The sequence below is a fragment of the Eupeodes corollae genome, chromosome 2 (assembly GCF_945859685.1).
Source record: "Eupeodes corollae chromosome 2, idEupCoro1.1, whole genome shotgun sequence".
Classification (NCBI taxonomy): domain Eukaryota; kingdom Metazoa; phylum Arthropoda; class Insecta; order Diptera; family Syrphidae; genus Eupeodes; species Eupeodes corollae.
Window position 1 is genome coordinate 40361639 of NC_079148.1, and position 23301 is coordinate 40384939.

The 23301-nt window shown below is 29.2% G+C and overlaps 1 protein-coding gene across 1 annotated transcript in view; it reads left to right on the top strand.

Annotated features, from left to right (window-relative positions):
- Nucleotides 1–538: 538 nt before the first annotated feature.
- Nucleotides 539–23301, top strand: part of LOC129944629 (uncharacterized) — a 58561-nt gene continuing 35798 nt past the window's right edge. Inside the window, exons 1-2 of the mRNA XM_056054195.1 lie at nt 539–593; nt 1174–1405. Of these exons, the coding sequence (XP_055910170.1) occupies nt 1403–1405 (3 nt within the window). The 5' untranslated portion in view covers nt 539–593; nt 1174–1402. The remainder of the gene's footprint in view (nt 594–1173; nt 1406–23301) is intronic.

A 23301-nucleotide genomic window follows, 5' to 3' on the forward strand; every position in this document is an offset into this window, starting at 1 on the left:
AGAATGGAAACAAACCAAGAAAATAAGAAGCAAAAATACAATTATGTACAACTTCAACATTTAAAGCCTCAAGCCATGCTTCAAAGATGCTATAAGACTTTCATCCAAATTTACCACACGACTTACTATTATGTAGCTAACACAACCAACGTTAGGTACACAATTGTATCTTTTTGTATGGTTTTTTTGCAGAGATTTTGTTAAACAATAGAGAGCTTATTTAAATTCACCATACTTCTCATCTAACACTTGTGTATGTTATTTTTGCCTTCCAGCGAAAAAAGGCTTACAAAGCATAAGTTGATATAAGTCGAAATTCCATTGGAAGTGTAGGTATAGATTTGTATAGAGTCGAGACTTTGAGCAACTACGAGTATACTGGCCTGGCCGGCTCTTATGCTCTTTTTTAAAGACTTTTCGCACAGAAATCAGAAAATAGTGATGAAGTCACGCAGTGGTGAATTTATACTTTTATAACGAAACGATCGGATGGGATCGGATCGCCATCAAACAGGTAGATACTTTGTGAAAATGCACTCAATGGGCAGTCGAAAACAGGTAACCGACGAGTACGGGTAACGTTTGTTTTATAGGTACCGCTTTTTGTAATTCTAATTTTGTTTGAGTGTTGTTGTTGTTGTTTTATTTTATATATTTTGTTTTGCCTCTTCTTTTTTGTTTTATGTACTTCTAACGTTGGTTGTAGTGTGGGTCGGAGTAACCCTTTTATATACACGTTTCAAATGATATAAGCATTGTATAAGCCCATTTGAAAGTATTGTTGGAAAATCATAATTAAATTGTAAACAAGATTGTTAAAAACAAAAAGACTTGAGTTTGCTTTCATCGATTAGTATTTCCAAAAAAAGTTTAAATTTTATTTTACTTATTTTTTCGTGTTACCTAAATTTTTCGCCTTTCTTTCTTTTTGCCAATTTCATTTTCGTTAGATCAAAATCTACTAATACATGTTCAAAAAAAAATATTGCGAAAAACCTGTTAAATTCGTGCCATCTAAATTGATTTATAGGTCTTGTTGTAATTTAAAGAGACATACAATTTTTTTCCATATTAATTCTACGTTTTCTTATTTTATTTTATTTCAATTTTATTTATTTTTCTATTTTAACTTCCCATCGAATCACCGTCATCGCCATCGTCGTCGACCAATAGATGTATTAGTTTAAATAACAAAAGGTGTATCTCAAGGTAATCTGGAAGTTTTGTGATATTTTTTTTGTGCGAGATTATAGTCTGTTTTGTGACTGTGTGTAACTTGTTGGTGTCTCGACTCTCGACTATTTAAAAATTTACTTGCGGATTACTAAAAGTAAATAAGTCCTAAAAAAGAACAACAGAAATAACGACATTTTTGCATTTTATCTTTAATGCAGTTGATAAAATGGTAAGTTAAAACAATAAAAACTCCAAATGTTTATTTTTTATATTTAACAAACCAATTTTTATAATTTTTTGACACCTACTCGTAGAATTATATTTTAAGTCTGAAAATGGCATATGTGTCATCAGATGTTAGTATTTGATATTAAAATGCTAATAAATGTATACAATGCTGTGCAGAAAATGTTATAGTTCAGTGTTTTTTTTTAAACTTCCGCAGGCTAATATTAACAATATAGTTAACAATTGGTGAACACATATGTACATACTTATATATTATGGTGGTTTCATAATGAATAAATTATGATAGATAGTATTTTCTTCATATAAAAAGAAGCAGATGTTAGTGAATGTATGAATGTATGAACCTGAATGATTCAAATTCAAATGCATTTTATGTATAATTAGATTTGAAAATTCATTCATCTGATAATTTACACATTGTTGGTTTTTGTTTTGAATATATCGTTTTTTCTTATTTGCTCTGTATTCAGTAAAAACGAGTATAACTAATCAATGCATATAGGTGGAAGATTGATATTATTAGTCAGAAAAAATTATGGCTTCAGTACTGTAGTTATAAATTCTAACACATTCTTTATTAGGTAGTACAAGTTAAACAAAATTGTTAATAACTGTACAAAATATGTATGCAATTAATTTAAACAGTTTTGTTGTGTCATTTTCTATAAAAAATATTATTAAATTGTTTTATAATTACTTATTTTATAAAGGAAGTTGTAGAGAAGCCATTTATTGTTAAAATGAGATGAAAACCTTGTACAGATATTAACATTTATTTGCAATGTATTGTATTGTTGTTTGAGAGTCATTAATAATTTCAGTGCACGTTTATGTTAACATAATAGTAAATAATATATAAGTTCATGTGAAATAGTAGTTGATTCATAAAATGGAAAGTGTCTTATTTGTTTAAAATGCATGCACATAGTCCATATTTTCGTGGTTAAAAATCAAAATATGTGTATCAATTTATAAAAAGTTGATTTTATAATTTGTATTTCTTCAAATATTTTTTCAAAATTTGATGTCACAGATCTGTTTTTTTTAAATGATCATTTTAATGAACTCTGGCTATTTTAACCTTTCAATACTCTAATCTAAGGTATGTTATATATTACACATGTTGCTAAAATTAAAATAGTCAAACATAAGGAAAATCTGCTCAAGTTACCACCAAAAGGGGCACCATTTTATTAGCTTTCATATTTGAACTAGATTAAATTCCAATACCAAATATTACTTTAAAAATTCTAACCTTCACCTAACTAAGGAACTAAAACTGACTAGGATAGTTAAACTTCTTGAGCTCTAGTAATAAGTGTCAATACTTCGAAAAAAAGGCTTCATTTAAACTTAAATTGAAATTAAATTAATGCCACTATGCTTTTATTTTACATTTGCCTACACGACTAACACTGACCTATTAATGGTACAACTAACTAAATTCGATATATCAGTAAGAAAAATAGGACTGGTTGACAAGTTTTTGTTCCTGGAAATCAATTTTAAAATTATATCTTTTGATAGCTTTAATCCAAATCCCATTCCAAAATGAATGTAATACATCAGGTTCTTGAGATATTTTTTTAATTCTAAAAAACGCGTAAAGCTTTCTGGGGCTATCCAATTTCAGGACGAAGACCCGTTTCAATAAAATCCGTGATGGTTTTTCAAATCTATGATCTCTCTCTTAAATGTTAAGCTAAATATAGACACCAGTTTATACAATTTTCAAAAACTCTTCATAATTTGTTAGATTTTACTTGACTCCTTTAAAACATTTCGACGGGAATATTTTAAAAACTTGATGTGACAGGAAAATTTTATGGCGAGATTCGAATTAAAGTCATCTTAATCATCCAAATCAAATGTGGTGGCGCAACAGTCCGTTGTGAACCAGGGCCTAGTGACTTACAACTCTCAACCATTCCTGTGTGCGAGTACTGTTGTCAGGAATGAAATGGACCAACAATTTAAGGCCGAATTCGAACGGCTAGTTTGAGAAAGCACTTTTTCATGACAAGAATTACTCTTGAAGGATTTGTCAATTAATCGCAAGAGGCAGTACCAACGAAAATTATTTTTTTTTTTAAACTAAGGTTGCACAGGCAGGGATTGAACCCAAGACCCCTTGCATGACAGTCCAACGCACTAACCATCATGCTACGGGTACTACACATCCACATACAAAAAAGAAATTTTGTACATCAGTGTACTTTCTTCAGAAATAAAGCCTAAATCAATGGTTTTAAATAATGGAAAACAAGTATTTGTAAAAAATATTATAAATATTATTGAAATTATTGAGGTTATTGAAAGGTTAATGTAAAAAATGTGGCTAAAAAATAAGTAGCATCCTTTTTTTTTAACTTAATCTTTTTCAAAATCCTTATTAGTTCTTAAAGGATCACATGATAGACTCAAACAATTTTACTCACATCACTGTTATAACTACACTCCTTAAAAGTGTTCGGACTTCATGGCCACTTCATGTTAGAGACATTTATTTTAGCTTACTCTCAAAGCATTTTGCGTTGGTTGTATGTCGATGTACCTATTAAATATATATGGTAGAAGACCTTTTGGCATGTGGGCTTTAGCTTAGATGTTGGCAAAAAAATTGTTTTATTTGATGAATATATGAAGACAAAAAAAATGATTTATGTTTTTCTTAAATCAACTGAATAGATTTATATGTGGTTGTGAACCGGATGCGATTAATATTTACGTTAACTAAAAAAAGGGTATCGACCGGTTCAAATACACTCGAAATATTATTTCAACTCCTACTGTACGTATAGTTGGTAGTTGGATAAACAAATCTGAAGAGCATTTGGTATCTTATTTTTTAAGGTTAAGTTTGATGTAACTTAAAGGTCAACGTTATAAGTACCATACCAAGATGGTTACATACTTCACTTTCTGTTGACTGAAAATAGAAATTTTAAGTGTTTCTATGATTTAACTGGAAGTATTTGTTTGATTTTAATTTTCTTGAAGGTAATGTTATTTTGAGAAACATCAGTTACGCAATCGTGGTTCAATATTTAACTCTTGTTTTAAATTTTCGGATCTTTGTAAGAAAAAAAAAATTCCTTACGATATTAATTTACTTGAAATAGAAGTGCAATACAATTTTTTTAACTCTAAATTTAAAATTAATATATTTCTTTTAAGTGGCTGTAGAATTTAAACTCTCCTAATTTCATCAAGACATTACTTGATGAAACGGTAGCCCTGAAATGATTAAAAAAGAACATCAATTAAGAATGAATGATCTTCTGACATTTTAAAGAAACACAAGTCAATTTTAATTTCCCTTTCTAGGTTCTTTGCTTTTCTTATCTTCTGTAGAAAAAAAATTAAAATTAATTTGAAAATAATTGAACCCAATCTTTACAACAAAAAAATTATCCTCGAGTCGTATACCTTGTAAGAAACTTTATACGTTTTTGAATTTGATTACATTTTAAAGCCTTTTGATCCAAAATGTTAACCAATTTTATATGTGTTGTGCTAACAATTAAACATCAACCAAATTAAATTATTGGCATACCTACGAGTATTTGCCCAACATATAAATTAACTAACTTAGAAGAGACCTCTAACAAGTTGTTAGGTTAAATTGATTTAAATTTTGTGTACCATTGTGTGGTTAAAGTTTCACGTTTATACAAACATTTAACAACCGTTTCATCAACATCTTCATATCTTTTATTCACAAAAGAACTCAGTAAATTTCTCATCATCATTTTGCCTCCTTTAACTCTGTTGCCAGAAGAAGTGCGTGTTTTGTATATATTTGCTATTATACATAAATATGAAAAGGTGAATGAGGTACCAATGTGGTTTTTGCAAAATTAATAATACTCGTAGTAAAATAATTTTCACATACAAAAGAAAATCAACAAACAAAATATTTTATTCATCATCTAAAAGCAAAGCTCTTAATAAAGTTCATTAACCTGGAGTGGAGCTATTTATGTAATTTCATCTATCGGTATTTTTTTGTGAGTCTGTCGTTGATGGTTGCTCTTCTGGAAGACAATAACGATGAAAAGGAAGATGTTTCTTGGAAATCATTAGTTCCGTTTTAGTATGTCTATGTCTATGAGATTTCACCCAAGGCCTCCAGAGAATAAGATAAAAGAAAAAAAAGAAAGAAAGAAAGATGCTTGAAGGTGGGGAGAGGCGTTAAAACGTCAATTATGTTGCAATTAAGAAACAAAGGTTTACCTTAGATGTGATGTTAATGATTGAATTTTTGGTTATATGGTTTTAATAAACAGTATAAAAGAAAGGTATATACCTACTTATTGAGCATATATAAGGGTGGTTCATGAATACAAATATTTTGGTATTTAATTATTATTACAATAGAAAATTATTATAACACATTTTATCATATGATAAGAAAATTGTAAGTTTCCTAAAAATATTAAGCCGTTTTCAATAAAAACTATAAGGTAGTAAAGTGTGTTAGGACAATTACATTAATTGTTTATTCTTTACCTATCAGGCGACAAAAAGCCATCAACTACGTTTCGATCAGTTGAATTTCAAATTAAAGTTGTCCGATTCTTCAAATAAAAAAATTTAACATTAATCAACGTTTCTTTTTTTAATAGAATCAAAATGCATTCATAAAAGCGTAAAGTCTATGTGTGCTCGTGTAAACCTTATTACAACTACGAGTCATAATATCGACTTTATAAAATTTGTGTTTAAAAGTAATAACTTCAAGGTTAGCAGAGAGTACTTCTAAAATACACTTAGTTATTTTTATTACAAGCAATTTAAAATGTTTGATATTTAGTGGGACTTTTAGCAATTGACGAAGCCTTTTTCGTCTTGTCTGCAAAAAAGGCTTCGTTTTCAATAATTAATTCATAGTTCAATTCTCATCTATGCATAATATCTAATTGATACATAAGTCTCAACATATTCCTTTTAATTTGTATTAAATTCTGAGACTAAACAATTGGTAAAATAAGATTTTCCATAGTACCTAATACAATTTCCTAAGAAGATTTTTTCCAGGTTAGAGATTTTACAAAAAAAAAAATAACTTGTTAAAAAAAGTATATTTAACAAAAACAATTCGAAAATGTTTATGAAATATTTTGTGTCTTCAAATTATATCGAATAATGGGATCTAGTTTTTCAATCTTTTCTCTCACAATATAACTTAAATTTTTGCTGTGATTCCGAATCCATACCGTGCTTTTAGTTGTATTAATGTAATATTTTAATTAACAAAAAAAAAAAAAACAACAACAAAAGTAAACAATAAAACAGCGTAACCATACATCTAGCTATTTCCAACCGCAATGTTTAAAAAGATTGCTGATGTTATTTAGTAGATGCACTTTCTCTTTCAGCATCTTTAATTAACAAACAAAAAATTATTATTAACTACCATGGTGGAAGCAAGCATCTCCACCATCACCATCATAGCACTTGTTGAATAATTATTTTCTCTGTGATACCACATACCACTTTCATATCTGGTTTAAAAGTTGAACAAAAAAATGCATAAATTATACCAACACTATTCACTCAAATTGACACAACTTTACCTGCCCTAACCAGATATCGCATTTCTTCACACTGTCCGAAATCACCGCGTCGGTGTTTTATTTTTAAATTAAACTGTTCACCTCTTTTTTAAGTTTTAAAGCTTCTATAAAACTCGCTTCAATAAATTAAAAATTAATAATTTCGTCCGTACAACTTTTTTTTTTTAATTAACAAAATTGCTCATACAAATTTAAGCAGAAAAAATCTTAAACAACGAAAGCTTAAATGAATACTTATTTTATTAAGAACTCTAATTGTGTTTGTAAAGTATCAATAAATTGACATTCACTAGGTCAAACTTTATTGTCAATCACAAGATACTGATTTAAATATTTTAGCGTTAGTTTGCACATCAGCTCTTTTGTTTTGAATACAAAAAACATAATCTCCATCTATTATATGATAGGTCAATGACACTTTTTTACCTACTTTTGTTCTTAAAAATGATAGAATTATGTCATTTATAATTTTTTGAATAGAATATTGAATTGAATCAAAGATGGCGTGGTAAAGATTCCACCACTAGAAAATGTTTACGATTAGATAATTTATGTTTTTTTCGAAAGTACAATAATTCACCTTTAACATAAATAACCACCCAAATTGCAACGATGTGGCCCAGAATAATAAATTATAATATTCCTTAACCATTTATAAACACTGTTAAAAGGAAACCACTATGAACAATTCTTTACTCAAAACTTGTTATCAAACTTTGTACATCTTCTGATTCCATTTAATAACAATGATTATCACTGCGAACTTACAAAATAAAATAATAAAAATAAAAAACAGCAACATCATGCAAGAAGGTGAAGAATATTTATGTATCCCGTTCACAAATTACAAGAAAATGACAAGACTACTGATAAGTTTGTGAATCGTCAATTTTTCATTGAATTTCTTTGGTTCTTTTCACGGGACACGAGCTTGTACATTCTACAATGTACGTCGCGTCTTGTCGTCGTACAGGTACACACCTTAAATTAATTCTTCCAAGGTGCATTCATAAAACGCAGCCAAGACGTCGTCATAGCTTGACGGTCGTTGTCGCGGTCGCGGCGGCGGCACATTGTCGTCAAGTAAATTGTATCTTATGGGTTATTATCGAATGCATTTGCGTTGACGTGGTATCAAATTAGGAAGTCGTTGGAAGCATGCACAAAAAGCAAAATAATAAAATTTATGGTTTAGTGTTCTTTCTCAAGTGGAGATGAATAAAATAGATAGAATCAACATTTTTTAATGAATGGCATTTTATTATGGCGTTGATGGTTTAGAATGCGTTAGGTTTTTGGTAGTTAATTTTTGAATCAACCAACTATTTAATTGGCAAGAGAATGTTGGCTTACAAAGCATTTGTTCACTTCAGCACTTCAATATAACATACATATCATATTTTGAGCAGTTTAACGTATTATAATCGCTTATAGTGCAAACTAACCACATTCCATAAATGCGTGCTTTGCAATGATTCAATGGAGGTGATGATGATGATGAGCCTCGTTAATGGACATTATTTAAGGATTGTTGTAGATAGATAGGTTATGCAAACATTGTGTAAATATTTAATGCTCACAAAATCAAAATTAATTTTATAATTACTTTAGTAGGCATTATTCTGCATAATAATAATACGTGAAGCACCAGATCCACAGACTTACACACACACCCATTGCATAACATTAAATCCCAATTAATTTAATAGTTAGGTATGTACATAGGTGGTTATTATTCCGAAAAATTTAACCATCAGTGGTCATGCAAAGTATAAAATTGCATGACCAATTTGTGTGGTAGTGGTATAATATTATAATATTATAGTTCTGACCTAAATATTATTTGTTTTAATGGATTTATTCACTATAGGTACCCGAGTAACTGATGATGATATTATGTTTTGGTTAAAGGAAACACTCATAATTGAAATCATTTATCAATTAAAAGGCTTAATATTAAAATGATTCTTAAGTGCCATTTGCATAGCAGGAATGAAATAAATATTTGTACATATTTTATAAATGTATTCTTCATACATTATTGTAAATCTGTGAACATTAAGGAAATTAGTTTAGGATATCATGCCTCGTATTTAAAATGTAAATAAAGTGACAGAATATAGTTAAACAAATATTTTTGATGTACTATATTGCTTGGTCAATAAAACTAATTTGATGTTAATGTATACAATTAAGGAAATGGTGAAATATATTTTCTTTTTGTATGTCCCACAAATAATAAAACAAACATAAAATTACATTGCGTGTGAATCCAAGTTGAAAGCTTAAATATGGACATTTTTTTGTGTAGGTACTTAGCTTTACTCGTAACCGAATTCATTTTATAATTTATCAAAATATTTTTGATAAATGACTTAGTTGCACGTATTTGCTTTTAGAATTGATTTTTTTGGAAGAGGGTTCTAGGGATTTTGTTAATAAATATGTGAGCAAATGATCTGGCTCAAGTTAAGTAGGTGTTTGAATACAATTTGATTCTTCTACCACAAGGATATAAATACATATGTTTAACGGATGCCAACCGATCATCAGATTCCTTAGTTTGATGGTAGTCAATATTTGATGCTTTCATATTTATTGTAATACTTTTCTACCGTCACTGAGGAGCTAAGGAAGCCAATACACTTCGCATAAGTTTTAGTTTTTTCATTAAGTGCTTTCTACCTTTAAATTTTAAATTTAAATAAAAAAAAGTATTTTATGTGTAACACATTCAATACAATTTTAGATGGAATATAAAATAGTTAAAAAATCTACCGCCACTTCTAAAGTTTCTTCAATATTGTATGACTTAAAAACATAAATCGGACTGAATAAGACACCTAACAGGTAGCGCCATTGTCGTTCTGTTCAAACCTCAAATAAAGTGTTGTGTTCTTATCATTTATTTCGGAAAAGAAAAAGTTCATAATCAGTTTTCAGGTCTTTGGGAATATAAGGCAAAAATCATATCAAACAGTAATTTTTTCAAATGTCACTGAAATGTTATTGTGTTTTTCGGGTATGTTACTTAAACCTGAAAATGTTCGGTATAAAATTAAAAGTCAATAAAATCTTAAAACGATAATATTACAACTAATAATTAATTGTAACAATAAATTCACTGTCGATAACGTGACTAACATAATATACATTCTCGTTTTGGATACGGTTTAAGATAGTATCCATTCGTCTTGCTTTCACGAATGATAATTTGACAGGTGATACAATTTTAAGGGCCGATGTTAAATGTGATCCACACCTTAAAATTAAGTCTTTTTCTGCATTTTATTTGATATTTCTTAATTTCATACTAATTCAATTTGATCTATGTAAAGATAAAAGCGAGCAATGCGTTTATTGAAGTTAATTATGAACATTTTCGTTCAATCAAAAAAATGCATATCGTGCACTTCGTGATTATTTCGGTCAATTTAATCATTGAATAGGAGAAATCTTGCAAACATTTGAGCAAACTGGGTGAAAGGAGATGTGAAAACACCAGTGCATTCTAAAGCTTGAGCAGCAGAAAAAATTCCAGCTGTTCGCCATAGTGTGGCTGAAGTCTTGCCAAACAATTGCAAGCTAGTCGTTGAAACAAGGTGCATTTGGCTCGAGAACTAAAGCCTCTGGACTATTTCAAATGTCATCAATGGTCAGAATGATGGCAAGAATTGGTAACAGTGGATGATCGATTTTCGAAGGAAAGCATCTCCAGTGATAAGGCACATTTTCACCTCAGTTGATTCTTCAATATGAAGAATTGTCATTTGGGCGATTGATAATGTGATTGTCAAAAACCAATGCCCTACAAAGAGAGGCTGATTGGTGTGGTTTATGGGCTGGCGGCATCACCAGGCCGTATTTTTTCCAAAAGCAATCACTGTGGATGGTGCTTGCTATCGTGAGATGATATCGAACTTTTTACACCCTGAATTAAAATATAAGATATGAGCATTATGTGGTTTTGACTGGACGGCGCGCAGCGCCTCTTGACGCACAGCGTACAAATCAAATTCTTTTTTTCACGACAAATTCAATAATCGTGTTATCTCACATGGCCTCTATTATGTTCTGTGCTTGAAATGAAGACAGTTAATAAGTCGTAGACCTAATTGAATATTTAATAAGAACATAAACTTAAATATAATATTATGTAATACATAAAATGGAAAATAGAATTGCTTTTTAATGAATATAATTGAATGAACTTGCTGGATGAGAATGCAAAAATGGAATTGTCTGTGATATTCTCCCGTCAGAATATATGTCACTTTAGAATGACAATCTCCGTCCAGGGTTGGTACTTGAGGTTGCTGTCATTCATAATGTCAGGGATGTCGTACCTTTAGGGTGGTAACAGCCTCGATATCAATTGGATACTAAGATCATTTGATTTGAAAAATCAAATTATTTGAAATAAATATCACCCCTTAAATTGCAACTACCTTTCAAACTATATCACTTATTGACTCTTAATGTTTGGAAAGGCACGCCACTTATTTTTGGAAAACCTTATTTGTTCGAAGTAAGTATTTGTCTTTTTCTGAGACCAAAAACAAAGAATTAATCTTTTTAATCGTTTTGTCCTACTTTACGTACATTATGTAAATGATTCTAATCCAAAATTTAAATTCAAAAAACATTTATTATACTACATTTTAGACAAAATGCTGACAATTACAAAGTTGTCAACAAAACCTTTTGGGTTAGTTATATATTTTAACCATAACTAATTTTAGGTATGCAAAAATGTAAATTTATTTGTGTGCCAATTGTATTTTTATGAATATTAATTTATTTTGTATGGCAGTATGAATTTATATTCTATAGCATGTTCTATTTGATGAAATGCAGATAACGTTGAAATCGTGACAAGACCAATTTTAAAATATTCAGTCTTCTCGACTCTGGAGATGATTATCACAGTTAAAACCCATTCTGATTCGCTATATTCATCACATTCTAAAAGCTTTTTTTATTGTTCTCAAAGATAATCAACCTATTTTGTTCATAAATTTTCAAAGAGAGTTTTCTGTTTATTTTATTATTTTTACTTATTTCTTTTAATTTTTTTCTGGAATGTATCTGACAACGCATTGAGATACAAAACAAAACAAAAATGAACCATGGCAGACCCAAAAATATCTAGTGGCAATTTGGTTAGGAAAAAATTCCATTTAAAGATCGTTTGAAGAATAAGTGATTATTATCTCCGTGGCTTTTTCTTTTCTCCTTTTCTCCTTTCATCTACATACATTTATCTATACACAGAATACACTTTACCACCATTGAAGTTCAGTACCTAACCGATACAACAAAAAAAAGGTTTATTTTATTTGAACTTGCTTAGAACAGCACTTTATTTTTTTCTACTAATTTTGTTTTTCTTTTTGTTTATAACCTCAATGTATAGAGGTAAGTACAAATACCGGATACACACGCACGCACAAAACATTAAATTGCGAAAAATTGGATACGAATTTATCTACGAGTGTGTAGCATAGTTTCCTTATCTAAAATATCTTCTATACAGTAGCAGTATCCTTCCACATTGTATGGTACGTGACTATTTTGAGCATTTGAGCTTTAACGTCATCGATCGATTTTTATCTTGCAATAGTTTTATTTTGACATATGTATATGTACGTATCTCCCATATATTATATTGAATGAAATTGTGTAGTTCTTTTTCTGTCTATTTGACATCCTTCAATTATTAATTCATATGAACACTCCTCCTAGAAAATAGTCAGCTTACGTTTTGAAATTCAAAATACATAAAATAAAAGCAGCTAAAGATTTTTTGTTTTGAATTATTTTTTCATTTTCATCAAAAGCGCGTAGGTATTTTACTTACATACAATACATACATATATAGAAAATAAACATTGACAAAATTCAAGCTTAGTAACCATGCTCAAGGAAAACAACATGTATTGGGATAAAGACTAAACAAAATGTATGGCCAGAAGACTCTTCGTGTTAAAGAGTCATTTTTATACGAAAATACCTTCATTATTCATAGATTAGTTTTACAGTTGAAACTAGGAAAACAAACATTTTTAAACAAATGAAAGAAAGTCACAATACGAATATAAAACTTATATATTCTTACATACAGGTTATGGGATTTTGGACGTTAGAATTCAAGGAATTCATAAACAATCAACTAGTAACATTAAGAGTCTAATTTATGAGGTATTTCATTTTCTGCAAAATACCCTATATCAGGTGAATGTGTCTTCAAAATAAATGTTACTCCAACTGTATCCGCTATTTAATTTGAAAATTGTATGGATGGGTCAAGGTTAGGAATGTGGCATTTTGTGGCCACACTTGGAAGGATATTTATATGATAACCGGGAAGATATAATTTAAATAAGAAGATGCTGATAGCATTTCTTAGGAAGTTTTTTGAAACCTTTTAAATGTACAAAATAGCAAAAGAAAGTGAAAAACATTTTCTTAATAAATTCAAACATTTGAAAAACCTGGTCATGATTATTTTAACAGCCTTTTGGGAAATTTTTGTTTAATACTCATAAAAGTACTTTTTGCTACAGATTTTTTTCTAAATAATTTTTTTCGGTTGTAAGTTGTCAATTAATAAGCTCATCAAAGTCCAGCGGTCAGCAGGTATGTGCATCATAGGAGCACTTCGCTCAAAACCAACCGCAACACTGGAAGTGCTTTTAAACCTAACACCTCTTGACATCTTCTCCAAAATGGTGGCAGCCAACTTATGTGTGAGGCTTAGAGCCACCTTTCAATGAAACAGTAACAATACTGGAAATAGTACTATTCTAGATAATTTTAGATCTATCACAGATCGCTTAGATTATACCACCCAAAAATGGAAGTGGTATCTATTCGGAACAACTGAATCTCAGTCTATCCTATAGACTTACCAATCAATGTAGGTTATTCCAGGTAGAAGTAATGGGTATTAAAGAAGCATTATCCTTGCTCAAAGAAAACGTTATATATTGTAAGGATATACGAATCTTCTCAGACAGCCAAGCCGCTCTTAAATCTCTTGCGTCTGTCTCCACAAACTCTCTAACAGTCCACTATTGTCGATCATCTCTGAATGAGATAACGGAACAGTTTAATATTCACCTCATTTGGGTGCCGGGTCACTGAGACATTCCGAGAAATTGCAAAGCCGATAAGCTCGCCAAAAACGGAACACTTCTGCCTAATGTTAGACAAAAACATAACATAGGAACACCACTTGCTAATGCAAATATCTTCTCAAACAATATGCTCTAGAATCAACAAATGCTAGACGATCACAGAGTACCACCTGCTTAGCAACTATATATGGCCAAGCATAGACTTAAAACGGTCAAAAGGCTTGATATCCCTGAGCAGACAAAGTATAATCTCTAGAAATGGAGTAATAACAGGACAATGCCTCATAAAAAGACATGCTCTGAGGCTAGGGGTCTACACAAATGACTTTTGTAGAAGCTGCAAGGACGAGGGGGAAGAGAAAACAGTCCAACACCTTCTATGTACATGTCCAGCACTCTCCATTAGAAGGAATAACTTCCTCGGTAATCCCTTCCTCGATAATACCAGTGATTTTGCAACGATTGGCACAAAACTTCTCTCTAACTTTATTAAAAGTACAAAATGGTTTGTTTAAGTTCATTACTCTCGCATGACCTCATTAGTGGTATCGCAATGGATCCTTGAGGTCTAGGTGAGTCAATGACATCTGGACAGCCACTCCAACCTAACCTAACCTAAGTTGTCAATTGAATTTTTCTTATACATTTACTGAAAGTAAGCATCAATATTTTGCAAATAATACAAAAAGTTTGATTTCAACATCTATTTTTGTTCCCGACATTTTAGAATGTCATTTAGAATGAATACAGGGTAGAATTTTTTGAAAGTTTTTATTTCTTATACGCAAAAATACGGATTGTTTTTTTCTCAGAACATTATCTTATTTTTGAAATAAAATCAAGCTTAGAATGCAATCATTTTGAAGTCGATGCCTTTCTTTTTTCACGAGATATTCAAATCGAACCACCGTTTTACCAATTTGTATCGTATTTTTTGTAGATTTTTATTTTTTATGAAAGAACGGAATGTTGGATTTTCAACAAATTTAGATGAATGATGAAAGCTACAGGGTAATCCACTCTGCGGTTTCAAAAGTAAATGTAAATAAAACACATTTTCAAAAAAAAAAATCAATGATATTACTTTTTTATTAAAAAATCGCCACGACGAGAAATAACGTAGACTCCTGTCTCTTGCAATAAAGCCATATTCGCTGGAGTTATGTGGCATGTGCCTCCTTCTTGTTGAAACCACATATTTTCAAAGTCGTAGTCTTCAATAGCAGAGAAAAAAAGGCGGTTATCATATAACTAGAACTCTCGGAATTGCCGTGACAGTCGTTCCATCATCGTTTTCGAAGAATTTTACAAAGCGACTTGATGCATTATTTAGGGGCTAGAGTAATGATGGTGATGATCTTGATGGCGGTTGATGGTGGTCGTTTTTAAAAACAAAACAATATGTTCTGCAGATGAGTTGAAGTTGTTCAAACATTTAAAAAAATCCATGTTTTTATTATTTTTTTTAATCATAAAAACAAAAAGCAATCATTCTATTTAATAAATTATTTTTGTATAAATTAAAAAATTAAAAAAAACACACATATTTGGGTTTTGGTTAATTTTTTATAAAAAAATAAAAAATAATTGACAGTTCTATACGACAAAGTAAAAAACACATCCTTAATTGGTTTTTAAATTTTGTTTGATTGAATTTAAAGAAGAGGTAGAGTTTTTTGCTGTTATAACTTATTTCTCTTTTTGTTGAGATTTTAATAGGGTTTTAAAAAATAATGTCTTCATTATGCATGTGATTGCAACTATATAAGTCATAGCAAACAATTTTATTTTCACTGCATCTGAACTAATCAAATGATTTCAATAACATTGTATCTATGTCTTAAAAAGTATCAAATAACTCTTTTGGAATATTTGTTAAAATGTTATATTTTAAAAATTTCAATATTAATTTAAAAATCGCAGAATGGTGTGGGTTTCAACCATCAATTTGTACTGTCTGGTCGTGTTTGTGATAAATTGTATTTTATACACCTACAAATAAATATTTCGACACACCCGACGACACATTATGTACAATATATTATATTTTATACTCATGTTATGCTCTTGATATACTCCCATATAGTACATACTTGTTACTGAAAGACCAGTATAACACTCAAATTCAATTAAGCTTGTGATGCCTCAGGTAGTTTTATCGTTTTAAATAAAGTATATAGGCTTCCATCATCATCATCAGAAACATGATGTGATGTTATGGATTTACATTTTTGTTTCAATTTATTTAAAAATGAAATAAATGTTTGGTTTTTCGCAAGGAAAATTATTTCTGATGGTCTGTACAATTGTATGACATAATCTTTATTTTATCCATCTTAAATGCCCGAGACAAGGTATATACATAGGTTTTAGGAATAGCATCGTTATTTACCACCACCTGTTGTATGATACAAGAAGATGTTGGTTTGAAGTTTTAAAACCAGCTTTCTCCATCTGACCAAAAATCTGCAACAACCTATTACTCAACCACGACAAGTTCAATTTGTCTTGACTTATACCGCCTTTATAGGCTTACATTGTATACGCAAAAGGAAATACCGCATATAAATTCAACTTTTAAATTGAATAAATTAATGAAAACACAGAATATCAGACAAAAATAAATATTTTTTCGCAACTACAATAGTGTTGCCAATTAAATCCTTTTAAATTCATAATACAAAATTAAGACATGTTACAAATACATAATGTTAAAATAAGATTTTATTTTTCAAAAATCTTAAACCATTTTAGCATCTTACTATCTGTTTACCTTTTACAAAATTGCTGTTTTAATAAATAGTAGTTTAAAAATTTCAAATGACTTTAAGGTTTCTGACATAGGATTTAAATTCTTGTTATATATTTGATAAAAATTGGTCTGCAATGAAATGAACTCACTTTTGTCATTTTTAGGCGGGGTAATGAATTTAATCTTAAAAGAAAACAACCATTTTGAGTAAAAACATAAATTATTTACATGATTTATTTCCCCTTTTAAAAATAATTTAAAATATTATAATTAAATCTTTCGTTACTAGTTTTTTTTTGGCTTAAAATCAGTTTAATTTTTCTATTGAAAAAAGCTATCGTACAATATTGCTACAGTAATGGTCTTAATTTATTTAAAAGTAAAATTGGCTTATACAATTTTTATCCCGATAAATCTTTATTAAAAAAAGTGACATAAACCAGAACACAAAGTCTTAAGTTCAGTAAGAACGAATTGTACCGACAAAACACACATAGAGGGAATACAAAAAACGGATAAGACACAAATTAAACAAAATTTAAAACTTAATTTGCGTTTTTCACCTAACGAATCATATTTTTTTAATTTTCTAAAATAATTGATTCTGACAATTAATTTTTGAACAAGGCTTAGCGGACATTTTTTTTGTTAAGTTTTACATTTTATTTTGAACATTTTTATTTTAATCTATTTAATAAGTAAAAGCATGGCATATGTTAGGACTTAAACTCCTACAAATACTCTTGAAATAAAATAAAAACAAATAAAATACATTTCAACAGCAGTGTAGTACGTAGGAATACCTGCTTGGGAATCGCGAAACGTGAACAAAGTACAATAAATGCCAATACACCAAAATGAAAAAAAGCTGAAGTTACACGATTCAATTCAAGGTTGTCAATCCTTTCTCCAGATTCTTTTAAATAAAGCTGCTGATCAATTTGACAAAAATTCCTCTTATTTACCTAAGAACAACTTCACTTGGCAAGAAGTAAAATTTACAGCTCTATACATTCCTTTTCATTTAAAGGAAATCCATTGAAAGCAAATAAATAGGTTTTAAATATTTTTAAATTGGCAGTTTATGCACTTTAAAAAGATTGTATCTGATTTACTTGCCTATTAAAATTCAATACATCACACGTCAAATAGTTTTAAATTTCTTTGCATGCGGTTTTTCTCTGTTGTTGTTTCTCTCTTATAATATTATTTGTGGTTGTTACCTGTTACTAAACCAAGGCTAAATAAGGTGCATTATAGTCCATTAAGTTCTCCACCATGTTGCCTTTGTTGGCAGCGATATTTAATGGAGTCACACTCTTGACCTTGAATTTCGATTTTTGGAACAACCAGTTTCGATTTTTATTTTTCTGTATTTCTTTGGCAAGACAAAAATATAAAAAAATAAGAAAAATGTGACTGTGAAATGAGTAATCACTATGGTTTGCATTCAGTCACTTTGAATTTAACCAAAAATTACAATAACTGGAGTTTCAAAAGTTGTTTTCCTTCAGTTTAAATTATACTTACTTGAAGTTCCTTTTTAGGAAAAAAAATAATTCTGTTATTATTTTAATACCAATACCTCTATTTAAGAAATATTAATATAGTAACGGTGATTTTTTGATTAACAGATAAACATTTATGTTTAAAAGCGATTATAACAGTTAGTGTTGTTTTTTGTAGGCTCCAATGGTAAGAATTTCATTTTGGTATTTCTGGAAAGTTGTTCCAAAATATTGATATATGTAAATATAACGGTAAAGGCTGTATAAATACTTATAAATAAAATACGCATATCTTCAGCAAGATACAAAATAAAAAGATTATGACAGACAATTTTTAATAGTGGTTAAATCTTAAATCATTTGCTAACAAGTAAAATACCAGGTAGATTTAGTTTTATTTAAGAACTGTACAACTAAATTGGTCAAAAATGTTTCAGTTCTTAAAAAAAAATAATAAACGAAAATATTAATTATAAATGTCATGATTTAAAAAAATGTTAAAAAGTTTAAGAATTTAAATTTAATTTAAAATAACTAAAAACAATTTTAATCTTAATTTTTCTTTTTACTTTTACCTATTAAACCTTGCATTTTTCATTTCCCGAAGTTCCGAGTAATGCTTATGGTTGTTTTTGCATTTTTAATATAAACATAACTAAACCATTTAGTTTTCGAAATCAGTTTTAACTTTCCATTGCAAGTTATGGTAATCAGTCCAATATGTCGAATTGAACATTTTGACATTTCCTGGTCTCTAGTCATAGGTTTTTAGAGATGTTTATATATATCTCAAGAAGCAGTAGAGATATTGAATTCAAATAAATTTTGTTTTTCAGTTAATAACATTGCGATGTACAGAATAGCTTTCTTAAAATTCGGTCCGTAATTTTTTACTTTGGCAATTTAAATGAAATGTTCGACTGGGTGGCAAGAACTTTCTCATACATAAAAAGAGTCTGTTTAAAAATATTTAATGTATTTTAAGATTTAATAAATGTACCTTTCAAAAATATAAAGGCTCACAGATCTCTCAAAAAGAACTTAATTTGTATTTAAAAATTGTTAGAGTTTTTTATTTTAAATTCATTATGTACGCATACATTTTATACATAAAATATCAATTTCATAAAAAATTATGACCTGTTTTCGAGATATCGAATTTCGAAAAAAAATGTTTATAATTTTTTTTAAATGAAAAATAGAAAGAATGATTTCTTTGATCATCAAAGATTATTATGACAATATAAAAGATTGCACAGACAGATTATTGAAATTGGTTCATTAATTCTTGAGAAAAATTAAAAGCAAATAAATAATGGTTCTATGGGGGGTACCTTTCTGGAGCTAATAAAAAATATTTTTTTTGTCAAAAGAATCCAAATTAAGAATTTAATACAAAAATATGGGTTCGTAATGTAATGCCATTTTTGTGTTATTATTATTTTTATTAAAGTGTAATATTTGGTTGGCTCTAAATATTTCTATAAAAATGTCTCAAATTAAATTTTAACTATAAACTATTAGGTGATACAAAGTTGGTATGAATTCAAAAAAATATCAACTAACGAAATTTATAAATATGAAAACTGAATAATCAAATCTTCCACTTTAAATATTTTGCAAACGAAAAATGATTATATCTACGTTATAAATAATTAAAAGCTTTGAATAATGGGTATTGTAACGTCTGGTAATTAAAAAAAATAGCTTTAATTTTTATCATTTTGTCAATATGTGTAAAAATATTTCAAATAAGTTCTAAATGTATCTGACATTAATTATATCTTATACTCATCAATTCAGTTAATATGAATTCTTACACACCATCTTTAATATTAACTTCAGAACGACTTAATAGAATACAAAAATAGAATCCTAATTATTTCCATTCATCCTTTATTTTTAGTTTCAATATATCCACGTTCTCAGATTATATACATAAAATATACTTATGCAATATACACAAAATCACTATGAATATAATGTATTTATTTTTGTTCCTTAATTAATAGTAGGAACACCCCTTTAATTAATTTAATTGCGTAACCTTAATAAATTAACTTTGATTCATGACTTTCATCACTTGTAAACATTTATTATGTTCCCACTTCTTCTTTATCTTTAGCTTTTTTTTTCTTCAATGCCCTGTCCAGTCCAGTCCTACTCAAATTACTCTTATTTCTTTTGATCTTCCTTAAGGAAAACAACAACAAAAACAAACTAGTTACGAATTGAATACAAAATTCTTTACAGAAATAAAAAAAAAAAACAAAAATCTTAAAGAAAAATATTCTTTTGACTTCTTTATACCATTAAATAAAAATAAAAACAAAACTCAACTATTATTGGCCAACGCAGCAAAACTTAAAAAGAGAACTCTGGACATAATAAGTTGACATCATTCCAACGTGAAAGATAACAAGACTTACAAGTTCAATGTCATCGCATAAATAAAGAGACTGCTGTCGTTGTATATGTATACCTGCATAAGTATGTTGTATGTTTTAAAAATGTCTTTTTGTTTTTTATTATTTATTTATTTATTTTCTTATTCCCTGTTGCATTACAACTTGAAACTTTAGAACTTCACAAGGATATTTCAGAACACTCAAAGAAAAAACTTTGAGCAATTAACTATCTCTGTTTTTTTTTGTCAAAGAGTCTTAATTTCTATAGAAAGAGAAATTTATCAAATCAAAGATAAGTGTAAAAGTTTCCTCAGAGTGCTGTGGACTGTTCTTTTTAGACTAACAAATCCCTTTATTTTTCAATACTAATTTTAAGAAAGAAATATGTATTTTCATTCACCATTTCAAAATTGAAAGCTTAAAGACATCGTTTCCCAACAGGTTTTGTATGTCCTTAGGATTTCAAGTTTTAAAGAAGGAATAGATTTATCTTGTTTAGATATTTTTGTCTGTGGATTTAGTCGAAAAAGAAGTGATATTAATAGGTAAAGATATTTTTACATAAGATTTATGAAAGGCAATTCAGAATTTTGCCCAATATTCGGATTTTGTTTCTGTTAGCTGACGAAAATATTTTCAGTTTTACATATTTACTTTCACACTCAAATCGCTTCTTTTTTTTTTCTTCATTCTACTTGGTGAAATAAAAAACTACGAGAATTTAATGCTAAGAACAGAATGATATTGTATCAATAAAGCAAGATATGCTCTTCTTGCCACTATCCATCACTGACACTACCAGTTGATGTCCCCAGAAATACCTTAAGATGTTTAGGTTTTCTTAGAAGATTCAAGAGATTTTTCTCTACTTCCGGACTGAAAATAAAATAAGATCAAGACTTTACTCTCATGTCTTTAGCAACTTATCGAATCCTATTTAACAGTTTTTAAAGAAGAGCTTATACAATGACTGTTGCGCCACTCAACAATCATCATAAAGATTCTTCAAACTATGTTATCGTTATTTGAATGTATTAGGCTCCAGTGAAAAAGAAAGTTGCATCCCTGTCTGTAAACATTGCAACCGTAACACAGTATTTTACGTAAGTATAACCGCACTTGTAAAAATGCGATTTATAGAAGACGAAATAGGAATGAATTTAAGTCGAACCACTTTATATTTTGACGACTAACGTGAATTGTGGCATTATCTTGCTGGAAGACATGACAAACTCGATGAAGTTGTCTTAAGTAGGGTATCAACTATCTTGAAGCACCTGGATGTAGGCAAATGCAACCATACCACGTTCACAAAGCCCCCAAACCATACAACTGCCACCATTCCTTTCCAAGATCGTGCCAATATTCTTTGTAACCAACTGGCCCATCAAATTTAAACCTTTTTTCGTCACTGAAAATAATCTAAACAGAAAACAATTTATTAGATACTGCCATTAGGAATTACAAAAATTTAAGTGTTTATCAATGGAATGTTACTCACAGTTTTCCAAATACGGTCCATGTTTTGACCTTCTTTTCTTGTAGACTGCCGTCAAATTTGAAGATTTCACCATTTTGCCTTAAACAATCTTTCCACCGGTGAAACTGAAGCTTCTGCGTACGCACGGATCCTAAAGGACTCTGAATCTTGCAAAAAATTGTGGAAGAAACGACTTGATCTTGAAATTTCCATAGCAGAAACCCTTTAAGCTTAGCCCACTTGACCGAAAACCTTGAATTTTTTCCTTTTCTGTAGGTACGACCCGGCATTGTCCTTTTTCATTTCAAAATACGTAACTGAATAAAGCTTTAGAAAAAATTGGCGTTATACGGTTATACTTTTGCAATGGCTAAAACTCTGTTTTTAATTTTAAGAACTATAGAAGAGAAAATATGTGAACAATTTTTTCTTCTCAATTTAATTGATTGGTGATGGCATTTTATAAAAAAATAGGAAGGTATCATTTCATATTTTATATAAAACGCATTTTTACAGATAAAGTTCTATTTATGTTAAACAATCTCGCTTCTAAGAATGCCTATCAGTTTACCTTCAAGCCCAACCGTACTGTGATGTATAAAGATTCACTCTTTTGGCGTACTGCGTGAATGTGGAATCACCTTCCATGCTTTGTTTTTTCTTGTCGTTGTTATTTTCAAGAATTTAAAACTAATGTAAAATGACACTTCGATACTACATTTCTCACTGTTTATATGAAATAATACATTTTTGATAGAATCTGTTAATAATTTTTGTAAGTAATTTGTTAGAAAGATAAACAATTTTTAATTTATTGTTCTTGAAACAAGATTTACTTCTTGCTTATTTATGGTAAAAATTTTTAACCTAATAAAAAAAAACTCCTTAGTTGGTATACGAAATTTCGAAATCGTCAAAATGTTTGATTCAAATTATTGTAAAAGATGATTAAAGCTGAAAAAATTATAATACAATTTTATATGCCATAACAAAAAATGTACAAGCTTTTC